The sequence below is a fragment of the Hydra vulgaris genome, chromosome 02, assembly GCF_038396675.1.
Source record: "Hydra vulgaris chromosome 02, alternate assembly HydraT2T_AEP".
Classification (NCBI taxonomy): domain Eukaryota; kingdom Metazoa; phylum Cnidaria; class Hydrozoa; order Anthoathecata; family Hydridae; genus Hydra; species Hydra vulgaris.
In genome coordinates this window covers 37,630,705-37,647,308 of record NC_088921.1, presented here as the reverse complement: position 1 = coordinate 37,647,308, position 16,604 = coordinate 37,630,705, and the positions used below count along the sequence as shown (strand labels likewise).

Genomic DNA, 16,604 nt, shown 5'->3' with positions numbered 1-16,604 from the left:
TGCAACTTTTTTGGTTTGTTTCACTTTCTTAAGTCTGGTCCGTGTCAACGTCACGGAAGTTTTTTAATAAATAAAGGAAGTATCCAGAAGTTTCCAGAAGTTTCCAGAAGCATGCAGAACCTTCTAGAAGTTTCCAGAAGAAGCATCTGGAAGCATCTAGTAGCATCCAGAAGTATCCAGAAACATTCAGAAGCATCCAGACGCATCCAGAAGCTTCCACAAGCATCGAAAAGAATGTTACCTCATGCTGAATGGAATATGCCAATAAAATGGGTTTTTCAGCAAGACAACGATCCGAAATACACTGCAAAAGTAGTCAAGCAGTGGTTTCAAGACAACCACCTATCGGTGATGGATTGGCCGCCTCAATCTTCGGATCTCAACCCTATTGAGTACCTGTGGGAGATCATCAACCGCAGAGTTAATTGTGAAGGTGTTCGTAATAAGGATCAACTGTTTAAACAAATCCAAAAGGCCTGCGCAGCGATTCCACAAAGTTTCATTGATCATCTGATCGAATCTATGCCTTGAAGATGCAATGCTGTGATTGACAACAAAGGATTCGCCACGAAATATTGATAGCGAAATTCAGCTAGGTCAACATTTTGTCGAGTTGCACTTGTTTTGTCCAGAAGGAAATCAACTTTTTTAATATTTATGATTAATTTATTAATTTTCGTGTACAAATAATGAACTTTGTGATGAATAAAACTTGAAGAGCTTTGTCTCTAAACAGTTACACAGTTATTTCTCTAAATTGAAAAAATGCAGCACTTTTGTATAAAGAAACTAAACTAGCATTATTTATTTGCACTCGTTTTGTCCGATACTGTATATATACATATACATATATATAATAAAAAGTTTTTTAATTTACTCAACGAAATGCACCAACGAAAAGGTAAGCCATAGGACTTTGCACTTCTTCTGTCATGTTGCCTATGGTTAGCACTCCATTTATGGATTCTTTACATAAATTTATAGGCTGTCCATGTATAAGTAAATGTATTTTGCTAAAGCTTTTCCTTGTTTTTTAATTATTTTGTTTTATTTTAATATTTATAATTAACGATGAAACATAATAAAGAAATATTGATATATAATTTAAAAAAATATCTTTAAATAAAACAAAATTGGTACATATTAAAACATCAAAAATGCTATCAAGCTGCATTATTCAATAATTCGCCACAAAGAACATGTAAGTAGTTTGTCATTGAATGCTAATGCCCGAACATCAGCAATAATTACAAGATTTTTGCTATCTTTATTGCCAATACCTTTGAAGCTTTAATAAATTATTTAATTTAACAACGCATTACATTATTTTAGCATTTTTGTGATAACATAGAGCAGCAGCATTATAATGCAAAATCTTAAAACGATTCATCCCAAGTAAATCTAAATTATTGATTGCAATTGGCAAAAGTTTTTCTCTTAATGCTTTTAATTGCGAGTTTAATAGAGGCTTACTCGACCAAGGTGAGACATTTTCGATTTAGTTGATATTATTAACTAAGCAAAATTGAGTTCGTTTTCCATGGCAGAGTTGCTTACAACATCACAAATATCATCTATTATGTTAGTAAAGTTTTGCAAGATAGTAGCTGCACCACCACCAACCACTTCTGACAAACCGAAGATTATGTTTTCCCACTTTTCGTTGTATTTTGAAAGTTTTGATAATGTTTATGGTATTTCTGAGTATCATCACCATGCAAACGATTGCCAACATTAGAGTTTTTATCTGTCAGATTTTTTTCGAGTATGCATTGCTTCACTAACTTGAAACTGACCTTAAATTGTAGCTGCCTGCATTAACCTGCATTTTAAAACAAATTTAGTACTACTTTAATGACATTATTGACACTATTCATACTTTCATTGAAAGCAACTTCATAATGTTTTCCGAATGTCATCACAATATCTGCCATCTTCATTAATTATTTCCTCTTCACCTAACGAAGAAATAAACTTATGAAGTTATTCTTAGTAGGCACGCAACGTTTTATTTACGTTGCAAGCACGTGTATTTTAGGTGACTTCGTCTAGGTTACAATTTTACTTGAAAGTTACGTGAAAGTTACGTGCCAAAATATCGCGTCTTTCGGAACTTTTTTTATTCTCAATAAAAACCTGGCATTAGAAATGTGAAATAATATTTTTTATTATATTAATTATTTTTTTATAATATAGTTTTTGTATTCAATATAGTAGTTATAATTATTTACTGTTATGATAATATAATTAATTTTTATTGTAATATTATCATAATTAAAAAAAAAAAATTGGTCTATATAATATCTCATAACGCAATGCATTTAAAACAGAACTAAAAAGTACAATATATTTTAAGTTGTAATATCAAATTAAGTTAAATAAATTAGTACCAAGCGTCCCTATTTGCCACACAAATAAGATTAAACTCAAATACAAGGTATGCTTTTTGTCTACTTTATGATATAACCCAGCGTGCACAGACGTCAAAGAGACGTCCTATGGACGTCTTAATTAGGTCGCGACGTCTCCGACCAAATTATGACGTCTCAAAGACCTTCTCACAGGACGTCTTTGGTAAGACGTCCTAGTGACGTCTTTGAGACGTCTTTAAAAATGTGTATACACAAAAATGAGTAAAAAATGTGTAAATTTATACGTAACGTTACGTATAACTTTATAAATTTATACGTAACGTATAAATTTACGTATAAATTATTACGTATATATATATCTTACGTATAAATTTACACATTTTTAACACTTAGGGTGTAAAAAATGAGTAAAAAATTAAATAACGACCAGCTCGAGCGGACATTTTTAATTAACTGAGTATACTCAGTTAATTAAAAATGTCCGCTCGAGCTGGTCGTTATTTAATTTTCGTTTTTTTTGGGGGTTATTTATCGTTTTAACTCATTTTCTAACTTTTTACATTTTTCGGAGTATTTTAAATCTTAATTAACCTAGTTATTATTAATTAACTTAATTCAGTTAAGCAAGTCTTATATAAGTTTAATGTTTATTTTAATAATGATCTATTTAGATAATAAAAATTTATATCTGAAATGTCTAACGCAAACTATTTAAGACTCTGGCGAAGAAACTATGAAACCCAGTTGGAAGTTCTTAATTATTGTCACGACTCTTGTGAAGAGACCATTTTATTGGATTCACCATCCGAAAAGAAGAAGTTGAAATAGTTGAAGAAGAAGTTGAAATAGTTAAAGGAAGACTGGATTTAAATGGCGAGGTTTCACCCTCATCTTCCATTTTTAGCGATGTAAATAGCATTTATATCTCAGAAAACGATGATGTTGACAATAAAAATAACTTGGCCTCTGAACTTTCATCTTGGGCATGTGAACATCACCTTACAATGGCAGCAACAAATCATATCTTGCTAATATTAAGAAATCATGGTCACAAAGAGTTGCCTAAAGATTCAAGAACCTTATTAAGCACACCAAGAAAAGTTCCTCTAAAACAAAAATGTGGTGGTGATTATTTTTACATAGGTTTAAAAAGTTCAATAAAAAGTAAGTTAAAAGAGTTCTCATCTCATAATATTAATTCTTTGAAGACAATTAACCTATTGATTAACGTAAATGGTATACCATTGTTCAAATCATCAAACACTCAACTTTGGCCTATTCTTGCATCTTTTCAACTTGCCAGTCCATTTGTTGTAGCTCTTTACTGTGGTAGTTCCAAACCTGACAGTTGTGAGGAATTTTTAAAAAATTTTTTAGACGAGTATCGTAATTTGGAGGTTTTTGGTTTACACTATAATGGCAAAAAATGTAATGTAAATATTAAAGGATTTATTTGTGATGCTCCAGCACGTCAGTTTTTAAAGGGAATTAAGGGTCATACTGGTTATGATGCATGTGAAAGATGTAAAGTTCATGGAGTAAATATAGAAAATCGAATAGTTTTTCATGATCTTGATTGAGAACTAAGGATAGACCAGGATTTTAAACAGATAGCTTATACAGGACATCAGTTACTTGTTAGTCCTTTAATCCACTCCAGTGTTCAATGCATCAAAGATTTTTGTTTGGACTATATGCATTTAGTTTGCTTAGGAGTTGTTAAAAGATTGCTTCTATACTTAAAAGAAGGCCCTCGTTGTTGTCGCATATCATCTAATCAGTTAAATGTAGTCTCTGACACTATTTTATTGCATTATGGAAAAATGCCTTCAGAATTTGCACGCCAGCCACGTGGGCTAAGCGATCTACGAAGATGGAAGGCAACTGAGTTCAGACAGTTCTTGACATATACTGGAATATTAGCCCTTAAAGGAACTGTTAGTTCACCAATTTATATTAATTTTTTATCTTTATCTGTTGCAATAAGAATTATGCTTGAGGAAAATCAAAATTACAGAAATGACCATTTGGAATATGCACATAAATTACTGGTCTATTTTGTTGCAAGTAGTAGGGAGTTGTATAGCGATTCTTTTTGTTCATATAATGTACACTGTCTTATTCACTTGCATAACGATGTTTCAAACTTTGGATGTAATTTAGATCAAATTTCTTGCTTTCCTTTTGAAAATTATTTAAATTCGTTAAAAAGGTTTATTCGTCAAGCAAATAATCCTATATCTCAAGTTGTGAAACGTATTCATGAGTTTGAAATAAATAATTCAATAAACTTTTCAAAGGATATCAAGACCAAAATTTCTACAAATGAAAAAGACAATTGTTTTCTTCTCCATTCCGGAAAATTTGTTTTTATTACAAGTATTTTAGATATGACTACTTTTGTTTGTAAAATGTTCCACAATAGTCTGTTAAGAAATTACTTTCCTGATCCATTAGATTCAAAGATGGTTGGAATTTATTTTTTATGTAAGTCTAACATAGGCAAAAGAAAAACTGTAAATAAGGTAGATATTAAAAGAAAGGTTGCATGTCTACCAGTCAATGATGGGGTTGTTCTATGTACTTTACTTAATGATGTGATGTAGTAAGCCAACTATGTATATGATTTTAAAGAATCTTTCTCAAAAAGTTAACTTTACTTTCTTGTATAAAATAAATAATGTGCACATTTATTAAATAAATTATTGCGTTAAAAATTAGTTATTTTTATGATAAATATATATTTTTTTAATTTTTATTATTTTTATTATCATTATGTTTTATTATCACTTTTATAATAGTTATATATAATATTTCTATAACTTTTAACAACAAAGTTTAAAAAATAATTTCATTGCAATTTATTTTTTTTGTTGTTATATAATATTATGTTGTATAAATAAATAATAGTTGATAGTAAGTGCATGATGATTTTCAAATTACTTTAATGCTGTTTTTATGAAAGAATGTTAATTGCTAATTTTTTTAAATTCATATTTCTTTTTTAGAATCTTAAATTTTTTTAATGATTAATTATGAGCTTTTAATGAATAATGGAGAGCTTTTCAATAAATACTAATTTGTTTAATTTAACTTTTAATTAAGTCTACAAGCATCATTTTCTGTATAAATTTTGTATAATTTTTCTTTTAAGTATAAAAATCATTTCCTGTTATATCTAACATCTATTTTTTAATTACAATAATAAAGTAATTGACAAATAGTTAAAATTTATCTGTCGAACTTTTTACTGGTATAAAAATGCATTTTTATATTATCTTCTCACTCAGTTTTGAAGATATTTGTTCTTTTAGGAAAAGTAAGCTTTATTTTAATTTACTAATAAATTTAAAAAGTCATTTATCTTTTCATTTTATTCAATTGTAATTCTTAATTTTATTTATATAAATAAATTATTGCTTTTTGAGTTATCTTATTTTTATTTAATAATTTATCATATTGAAATATGATTGTCTTTATATTTTAGATTTCTAATCAAAATGTCTTATTCTTTGGTTTCTCTTGTGGAGAAAAACAAAAAAGTCGTAGATGCTGTTGTACCTAGTCATTGGATAAAAGATGACAGAGTATTTTGGCCTGAAGGTGCGTATGTAGAACGAAGTGCTAAGAACTTGGATGAGTTAGATGAAACCTGGCCTTCATATAAGTTAGTCAAAGTTAAATTCACTGCAGGTAGGATAATTTACTAGTAAATAAGACTTCCTAACTATTTTGAATAATTAAAGTCATTGCTTTGTAAGTATTTCACAGTTTAACATAAATGTAGCTAATTTCAAAAATAGTAAATCAATTCTAATTTTATCATTATCATTAGATGACTATGAATGGTGCAAAGATGTAGAAATGTCTACTACTGAACACGACAGTGATGCTGAGCCTGTAATAAGTCAAGAAACAGGTAACATAAAGCTTAAAACAGTTTAAAGCTTATGTCACAGTTTTCATTTAACAGCAAAACTATTTTTATATATTTATTATTGAAATAAAAGATATATATTCTTTATCCTATTTTTCACTGATTTTGTTTTATTTTATTTAGCAAATAAGATAACACAAAAAATTTACCTACCTAAACCTTTTACAAAGTCAATGGAAAACAAAACAAAGTCAAAAACTAAAAGAAGCAAATCTGGTGAGAATCATTCATTTGAATATTTTCATGACACTTTAATTAAAGTGCAACAATATATATATATATATATATATATTATATATATATATATATATATATGTATATATATATATATATATATATATATATATTATATATATATATATATATATATATACATATATATGTGTATGTATGTACATACATACACATATGTATGTATATATATATATATATATATATATATATATATATATATATATATATATATATATATATATGTATGTATATATATATATATACATACATACATACATACATACATACATACATATATATATATACATATATATGTGTATGTATGTATGTATATACATACATAATAATGTATATATATACATACACACACACATTTTTTTTTTAGTAGTAAAAAGATAAAAATTCATATATATATATATATATTTAGTGCATGAAATAGTCGATCTACCAATTTCTTCGATAAACTCATTAAAAAGAAAACTAAGTCATACTGCTGGTTAGTACTATATGCTTTTTTGTACTATCAAGGAAAGTGTAGCTTTTGGGGACCTGATGTTCCTAGTTTTTTTTTTAAGTTTACTTTTTATATTGTTTTTTTAAAGAATTAAATATCATACCGAATGTTATGGGTTCCTCTTCTTCAAGCAGACCATTGCAGCCCGAAACTGCAAAAGATTTAGCAGGTAGTTGCAAAAGGATGTATCCTTTACCAGATGCAGGTAAAGTTGCTTGTTTCCATTTCATGTTTTCTTTTGTTGGTTTGTAATATCAGTAAAATTTTATTTAAATTATTTTTTTTTACTTTTTAGAGTTTCAGAGAAAAGTTATGTTTCAACTTGCTGAAATAAAGAACTTGTTGATAGATAGAACTGCACATTTCTCTAATGATGCAGAAGAAATTTTTAAACAGTGTAAAAGTTCAGACGAACTTATTATTTTAGAAAAAATAATTGCTGACGGGGATATTCAATACCGTACTTTTGTTTGCTTGAATATAATTATTTACTCGTTTATATTATTGTCTTAGTTTTTTTTTTTTAATTGTCATAAATTGTTTATCATATTATCTATTTGTTTTAGGTAAAACATTTATCATCAGTTGGCGGTAAAAATCCAGCTAATGTAATAAAAAATATTCTACTCACGTAAGTTACCAGCATAAGTTTTTTTTGACGCTAATTCTAATCCATATTTTTCAGAAGAAAGATCTTCGTATTCTTTTGTTTTTATATAAAAAAAAATTTATATAAGAAAAGTTCTAAAATATAAAATAAAAGATATAAAATTTTTAAGCACTGCTAGTGAAATATATTTTTGCATATTTAGACTAACAACAGACAATGTTTTGTCAGAATATAGCATGAATGGTTTAAAGAAAAAGAAAATATTTAAAGAGCTTGTAAATCTATGTAATGCAATCACCGGTATCGATCTTAGCTTTTTATTGTATTCAATTAAGTTGTTTAAAATTTTTTTTTTTTTTTCTAATGCACTGATTTTGTTGATGAATTTTTTTCTTATTCTATTTAATAGATGCTGTTTTTAAGTCTTATAAAAACGTGACAAAAGCAGAAGTAATGCAACTTATTGGGACAATAATAAAACATTCTTCCGAACGATTGAAGAGAAAATCCTCCAATATTAATTGACAATGATTATATTCTTATATAATTAAATGTTGTATTTTTTTAATTTATAATCCTTTATAAATTTGTAATTCTTTATGTCTCTCTATGACTAGATAGAATCATATCAAATTCGATTGCTATATGCAATTTGTTAGGTAAAGGGCTTGGAAAAATATCAAAGACTTTCTAAAGACTTTCTCTTGAGAAAGTCTTTACGTCTGTACATCTTTACATAGATTCTTAGAATCTATGTAAAGGTGATAAGTAATCTTATAGTCTGTACATCTATTAATAGATGTACAGACTCTACTAGTAGATGTACATCTAATTAGATGTACAGACGTAAAAAAACGTTTAGAAGACGTCTTTTTCAGACGTCTTAAGGACGTCTAAAAAAGACGTTTTTAAGACGTCTGAAAAAGACGTCCTCAAGACTTTTACCTGAGACCGAATAAGGACGTCTTACAGACGAGAAATCAGACGTCTTATAGACGTCCTTAGGACGTCATTGTGCACGCTGGGAATATTTTAGACGGGCAAATTTGTCCATTTTGCTTACTTAATATAGTACAAAATAAGTTCAAACTTAATATAGTGACAAATCTAATATCAAATTAAAATATAATTTGTCCATGTAGCTTATTTAATTGTTAAATAAGCTACATGGACAAATTATAAGTTCTAGCAGAACTTATTCTTGATTCTTGAGCAATAATAATGTCCCTAGAACTTCTGCTTATATTATTGCTCAAGAGTCATTTAGATAAAAACCAAAAATAAATTTTCTTTCTTTATTTGGTTTTTATCAACAAGGTTAAAGAATTTATCCAAGATAATATCAATAAATAATTGTGTTATGTTATTTATTATTGATATATGTATATATTTTTGTTAAATACTTTATCTTTTTGTAATATATGACATTATAATCTTGATCTGGTGCTTTACTTGTTTAAAAAGGCTAATATTTATTTCATTTTTTTATATTGTTTAAAAATTATATGATTAATATATATATTTGAGTTATATGAATTTATTATATATATATATATATATATATATATATATATATATATATATATATATATATATATATATATATATATATATATATATATATATATATTACTATTGTTACTACTGTTACTATGTACAATATAAAACAGGTTATTTACGCGGATTTGTTTGATGTTTTCCCCACAAAAAGATGATTATGATGCTATTGTATTTGAAACTGCATTATACTTATCTTTCAATGTTGACGACCTTCCATGTAGAGCAAGTTTCTCTCAAGTATAGCATTCCTTTTTTAAAAATTGTGTCATGATTTAGATCAAAGAAATAGCAACACCAGAAAATCTTGTTGCCAAAACAGTTGATGACTCACCATGTAAGATTTTTGTTATAAATTTGTGATTTAAGATGATTGTTTAATAATCATATTATTATTTAAGTTTTATGTTTCTTTTTAGCTAAATTTGGTCTCGTGAGCTATTATTGGAGAAAATATTGACTTATTCATTAGATAAAGTTTGATGCATGCTCTTACCTAGTTTCCTTCTTCACGTTTCAATCATGTATATTTTAGGTGACCTTGTCCAGGTGACAATTTTACTTGATTGAAACGTGAAAGTTACGTTGCCAAAATATTGTGTATTTTGGAACTTTTTTTATTCACAATGAAAACCTGTGATTAGAAACCTCGAAAGATATTCTTTATTTTATTTACTATTTTTTTACAATTTAGTTTAAGAGATTATCTTATTCGGGATATTCCCGGAATACCGGATATTTTTGTTAAATTTATCTTTTTCCAAATATCCGAAAAGTTTTCCATACATGCAAGTTAAAGTATATATTATTGTTATCTAATTGTTTTTATGTTGTTTTAGTCATCATTTATACAAAAATTAAAAAAAGTTTTTCAAAAATTGAGAAACAACTTGACTAAATGCAAAATTAAGGGAAAAATGAGGGGAAAAATATTCTGAGTTTTTTCAGGATATTTTCCGCAAACAATTTTCCGGATTTTTTTAATATAATGATCATATGAAATATGTAGTTTATATATTCATTATTGTAATTACTTTTTATTTTACTTTTATAATAATATAATTATTTTGCATTGTAGTTTTATGATAATTAATACAAAAAGTATTAGGGTATAAGATATCTTATAACGTCGTAATGCATTTTTGACAAAAATAAAATGTCACATATGTAATATTTTATCTAAACATTATATTATCGTATATCTAAGTTTTATCAATTTAGGTTTGATAAATATATTACAAAGCTTAGTTCAAAATCGTGTAAAGTTATCGCAGATAGTTCTTATATTGTAACACGCAAAAGATCAAACCATAGACAAGGTATACTTTTTTTTCTACCCTACTATATATTATTTTAGACTGTCAAATTTGTCGATGAAATTAATATAATAATAAATAAGTTATTATAACTTATTTAATATTAAATTTATTAGGCTACATGACAAATCATAAGTTCTGCATAAAATATTATTGATTTGGAAGACCCAATGGTATTGTTATGTTATTGCCTAGGAATATCATTCTGTAGAAAGACCCAAAAACCTTTTAACTTTTAAAGTTTGAGAAAATTCACTTTTCCCTCTCTTCGTCTTCTTTTGTGATCGCACCCTGTAGCAAGAATTTAATTTAGTTCATATCTTGTTGGAGAATGCAACTTGATTCTGAGTTGAATTTTCAGCACTCGGTATTTATTGGTAACCTAATTTGACAATACTTTATTATACATACTTTTAGTTTTATACTTTTTTTATATAATATATAATTAGGGGTAGATGAGGCTCCTTAGCCGTGGTGAATGTTTCCTCAGCAAAAGGAGCCTCAAGGTGAAAATCTCACCATGAGTAAGGAAAATCATGATATAAAATCCCCACTATAATGTTGTGTGGTTATGTGGTAACTATTACATTTTTAAAAATTGTTTTAATTTTTCTGTGTGCATTCTAAAATGACATTTAATGTTGTTCTAAACTTTGTAGATTACTCGTTTAAAGCAACTTTGTGGGCTTTCACCTTTGCATCTAGTGAGTTAATGTATGAACAAGGTAATGCAGAAACAGATGCAAATATAAGTAGATGGAAAACAAAGAGCACACTTCAAACTTAATCGTTAGATTAAGTTTGAAGTGTGCTCTTTGTGGATTGAAACGTGCTCTTCGTAAGTTGCAGATCTATGACTTTGTGCTTAGTACTTATTGGATATAAGGAGGATATTTTAACAAAAGTGCAACTTTTATTACAAATTCAAAATGTTTATGTCAGGAACTAATATACTGACTAATAAAACCATGTAATTTAATACGTATTAAATATTTCCACGACGATGAGTTTTTTTTCTTTACACGAATCCAAACACTTCGTTTTTATAAAGCATATTTATTGCTTAAATATTACGTGCCAAATGTAACGTAAAAAGCGCGACTTTTAGACAGTTCATGGGGACCAAAAAGTCACCTAAATATCACGTGCCAAAAGTAACGTGAAAAACACATCCATAAATCACGTAAATTGGTCATTTCATGGGGACCAAAGAGTCACCTAAATGTTATGTGTCAAAATAGCGTGAAATGTTTTTGTCACGTCGCTGTGCCCACTTGGTTGGTTCTCTTTTTTCAAAACCATGGTTATGGTATATTACGCTACAACTTCTTGTAAACTCAAAACATTTTTCATACTATTTTCATTGAGATAGTTGTTTTAATTTTTAAATTTAGTTTTTCTTTTTTAAATTCAGAAATGTTTATATCAGAACTATCAAGCTTTAAATTAATAACTAGCATTTCTTTTTTTAATTGTGATATTTTACAATTTGTTTCTTTTTTTGAGGAAATAATTTCAGTTGATTTTTGAAAAAAGAATTTGCAGATTTTTGATAAATCTTCAAAATCCTTTAGATGCTTAAAAAATCCTATTTTAAATCCATCATTGATTCAAGTTTACGTTTTAATTTTTTTTTTCTTTTTTTTTTTTCTAGCATTTAGTTTCCACTGATAAAGATTGTTTCTCTAGGAACTTTAGAACTATTTGATTTATTATTATAAATTTTTGCCAGAGGTAGAATAAAGGCTTCACCTAATAACAAATCCAACTTTATATTTTTGCATTGTTTCTTTAACTTTCTGATATTATCATAAAATCAAATTATATTTGTTGCTAATTGTTTTTTATGGCAGAGGATTTCATAAAATTTAAGTTATCACAAAATATACAATATACTGCATTGTAAGAGGTAGATTAGGAGTAATTACTTTTAACGTTAAATACCAATTAAAAATTTCTTTATTAGGCATTTTATCTAAACAATTTTTTCATAAAATCAAGTCAAAAAAATATATAAACAATAAAGCAATTTTATTATCATACCTCAATTAACATAAATTATTTTTAATTAAAATAATTTTAATAAACTGTAAGGTTATTTATTTAGTAAAACAATACAACTACGTTTTTAATAATAAATAAAATGTTATATATGAAACTTATAGGAAAGTTACAAATAAATGAAACTTTGTGATAAATAAACAGATGATTTATTTAACAGCTATTTAAGACTATTTATTTTCTTATCAATAAATAGTTTCATTTAATTACTAACTTTAAATTTATATCTAAATATAAAATAGAAATAAAATATTTTTAGATATATCAACCATACTATATAATAAAGCAAAAGTCATACTATATTAGTTTTACCATAAAAATAAAAAAAATGTACTTGTTCTTTAATAATGTTCAATAAAACTAACAGCTTTTTAAGATCCGCAGAAAGTTTTCACTACGCTGACCTAAATAAATAAACGGGGGAATTCTACAAATCACCTTAAAGGAAACAAAAAACCTATCCTAACTGATGTGCAAATTAAATAAATAGCTGCAGAACCTATTTAAATGTGATGACGGATAAATTATCAAAATTTACTGGCATTTACATAAAATTGAATCATTTAAAAGATAAATTTTTTTTTCAATTCAAGAGGAAACTGTCGTCATCACATAAATAAATGTTCTACGTTATTTTCTAAAAAAAATAATATTCAAATATATATATATAGGCAATTCTAAGGTGGAAAAAAAGTAGTCGAGTTTTAATCTTTGTTTCGTCAACTTTTAGCAAATGAACATTGATGTAGACACATGAAATTTTGTTTAAAATATTCCTTTAATACTAAAATTAATTTATAAAAGTCATTTTAATGCCTCTGAAAGTTACAGGTTTTCTCATTGCTTCATGATAAAAAAGGTATAATAGTAAAATGTTTTTTAACCATGAATTTATTTGCATCAGTGTTGATAAACGGCGTAAATCTTCTCGCCTCTGCTTTTCTTCCGCAGCAGACAGTTTCTGCCTCCCAATCAATTTTTAGCGGAAAAACTTTCTTTCTTTCGCCTCCAGTGGCTTCCGCTTTTCTAATGGCGGCCGCAGCCAGAGTTGTTTTTTGGAGGCAAAATGTTTAAGAGGCCGACGCCAATAGAGAGGCGGAAGTTAATGGTGGCCGCCTCCAGAAGAAATTTGGAGGCAAAGCCATTTAGAGAACGCCTCCAATAGCTTCTGCCTCTTAACAGGCTGCGGCCGTCAAATTGGAGGCGGAAATATTTGCCTTCCGCCGGCGGATGTCATACAAAAATATTCGCTCGTTTCCTTTACGGCAATTAAATATTAACTAGAAACAAATATTAAATACTTGACATCAAGTTTTATTTTGTATGATTGTTTGCAAAAGTATTGAGTTTTAAAAATTTTTTTTTTTTAAACTCATAAATCGAGTATAGTAAATTAGGATTTTAGTTATACAAAACTAAAGTTAAAAGTTGGAAATTTCACTTCTATGCAATTGGCGAATAAATCTTTTTTACAAAATAATAAAAAAACTATAATAAGTAATTAAATTGACTGATTTTGGTAAAAATTTTTTAGAACAAGTCGACATGCTAAATTTTTTATCTATTTTATCGTTTATCATAACGTTAAATACTTATTTTTAATAACTAGATATTATAAAAGTTTTGAAAAATACTGGCAAATGTTTATAAAAATTTGCGACCACGCTGTATTACGCTAATAGTTTTGCCAAATTACAACAGCAACAACAACAAAATATTTATTAACTGACTCTAATAAAATTTATAAACTAACTTTAAATTTTTTTAAACGTTTAACTTATAACCATTTATTTACACTATTTCATCAAAAAATCCACTGTAATTAAACTTTGTAGCTTTTAATATAAATTGGACTAGTTTGTTAACCAATAACTTAATCCTATTTTAATAAAGATTAAAATGCTTTTAAATTAAAAATGCCTGCCAAAGCCTAAACCCTCTACTTATGTCAGTCAATCAATGAATACCACACAGTGACTACGGCTATATTAGTCAATGTATGTATTTGTATGTATTCTAAGAAACTTAGAAATATAAAAAGAAATATAAAAAAAAAAGATATTTTAATAAACATTAATTATAGGCAAAACAGTAATGTTAAAGTTGAGACAAAAAAATAATCCATAACATATAAATGATTATTATTCATAATGATAGTTTATACATTTATAATACAAATAAAAACTATTATTATCAATGCCATTAATAAATAAAATATGCATAATAGTTGTAATATTTAAACAAAGTATTTTAAGATGAATTTAAGAAGTCTCTTGGAACAAGAGCGCAAAAATAAATTTATTTAGGCCGCTACGGCATTACCTCTTCCAGTGGGCACAGTACGTTTTTTAAACGTTTTTTGGATGCTTTTATTAGGGTTAAACCAAATAAAAACGTACCTTGCCCACTGGGCAGGTTATCACATTAGTATGATTTTTACCCCCACGCTTTTTTTCTTTTTATATGCTACCCAATAATAATGTTATATTAAACTTTCACTTCCAGGTAAAAAATCTCCTAAAACTTTTTTTAAAGTAAATTTCCAATTTAAATTGAATGTAATACTTTTTCTTAATATAAATTTTGTGCGAGCCATTATTATTTCATTATATATATATATATATATATATATATATATATATATATATATATATATATATATATATATATATATATATATATATATATATATATATATATATATATATATATATATATATATATATATATATATATATATATATTCTAAAAATGCGCTACCAAGTTACTGGAATTATTTCCGGCAAGTGTTTACGGCCACACGCGCCCTTATTGTTCTTGTCCTGTACAAGTCATTATGTCTTGTGCTGGGCAATAACCTTTATAGTCATTATTCTATTATTGATTGGTGTATAACTCTTTAAAATCTTAAGACATTAGAATTATTTCGAAACAAAAAATTGAACGTTATATTATTGGGTCAAATAAAAAACATTTTTTTAAAGAAAAAATTATACTTTTTCAAGCAACAGATACTCAAACGTTTTTTACAAATGACTGTTCCTTAAACGACGGTTACAAATATATATATATATATATATATATATATATATATATATATATATATATATATATATATATATATATATATATTTTTCAAATGACGGTTACTCGTCATTTAATAATGCCACTAATAGTGACCAATGGGTAGGTACCGTTGACAGATACCTGTCGGCAGCCTTATATATAAGTTTACAGTTCTACTTGTGAAAATTTATATTGAAATTGTGCATTAATAGCCAACTTTTGACTATTTAAAAAAAAGTTGCGATTTTTCTTAGAGAATAGTTTTTTTTCTAAAACAGTCGAATAAATTAGCATTTTTACATTAACACCAAATTTCAATGAACATTCATTTAAGTATAAATGCATTTTATAATTAAAAAATATTTTAGAATTCTCATACGTAATTTTTATCATTTTTTTTTTTTTATCGAATTTATTAAAAATTAATTTGATTAACATTAAAAATAGTTAATTTTACTGGGTCTGAAACTAATTTCCGTTCATTAAAGACAAGACTTGTTTTATTATTTAGAAAAAGTAATTGGTTGTTTTACATTTTAAATTAAATAGCGTATTTGTCACGTATATTCATTTTTTTTTTTATAAGGTTCAATGTTTTTAAAAGAATTTTACTTTGTCAAGCAATTCCAAATTTTGTCTCTTAATTTCTTTCAATTGTTTAAGCTTAAATTGTTGTAAACAAATTCTCAGAAAAAAAGTTACTTCTTTGAAAAAGTCGTCTTAATTACATGTTATGAATGACGTTATCTATAATCATAGATAGATTGATTTAACTGAAAAAGGCTGCATTGTAATTCATCCCATTTAATCTTAATTATCAGTTAAAGTTACAAAAAAGGTGCATTAAAATATAAAATGAAATTTTTTACTGGGTAATAAAATTTATTATTAATAAAAAACAGAGTAGTAAAAATCTCATGCTACACCGGAATTTAAA

At 26.6% G+C, this 16,604-nt stretch overlaps 2 protein-coding genes across 2 annotated transcripts; both read left to right on the top strand.

The window, feature by feature from the left end:
- Window positions 1-3,041: 3,041 nt before the first annotated feature.
- Window positions 3,042-8,219, top strand: LOC136076511 (uncharacterized). The gene is made up of 10 exons (XM_065789866.1): window positions 3,042-4,977; window positions 5,860-6,065; window positions 6,208-6,291; window positions 6,433-6,525; window positions 6,971-7,039; window positions 7,146-7,262; window positions 7,353-7,525; window positions 7,624-7,688; window positions 7,870-7,967; window positions 8,077-8,219. The coding sequence occupies exons 2-10, from the start codon at window positions 5,873-5,875 to the stop codon at window positions 8,190-8,192; spliced, it is 1,008 nt and encodes a 335-aa protein (XP_065645938.1). The 5' UTR covers window positions 3,042-4,977; window positions 5,860-5,872; the 3' UTR covers window positions 8,193-8,219.
- Window positions 3,377-3,952, top strand: LOC136076048 (uncharacterized). Its single transcript, XM_065789512.1, has one exon. The coding sequence runs from the start codon at window positions 3,377-3,379 to the stop codon at window positions 3,950-3,952; it is 576 nt and encodes a 191-aa protein (XP_065645584.1).
- Window positions 8,220-16,604: the final 8,385 nt, after the last annotated feature.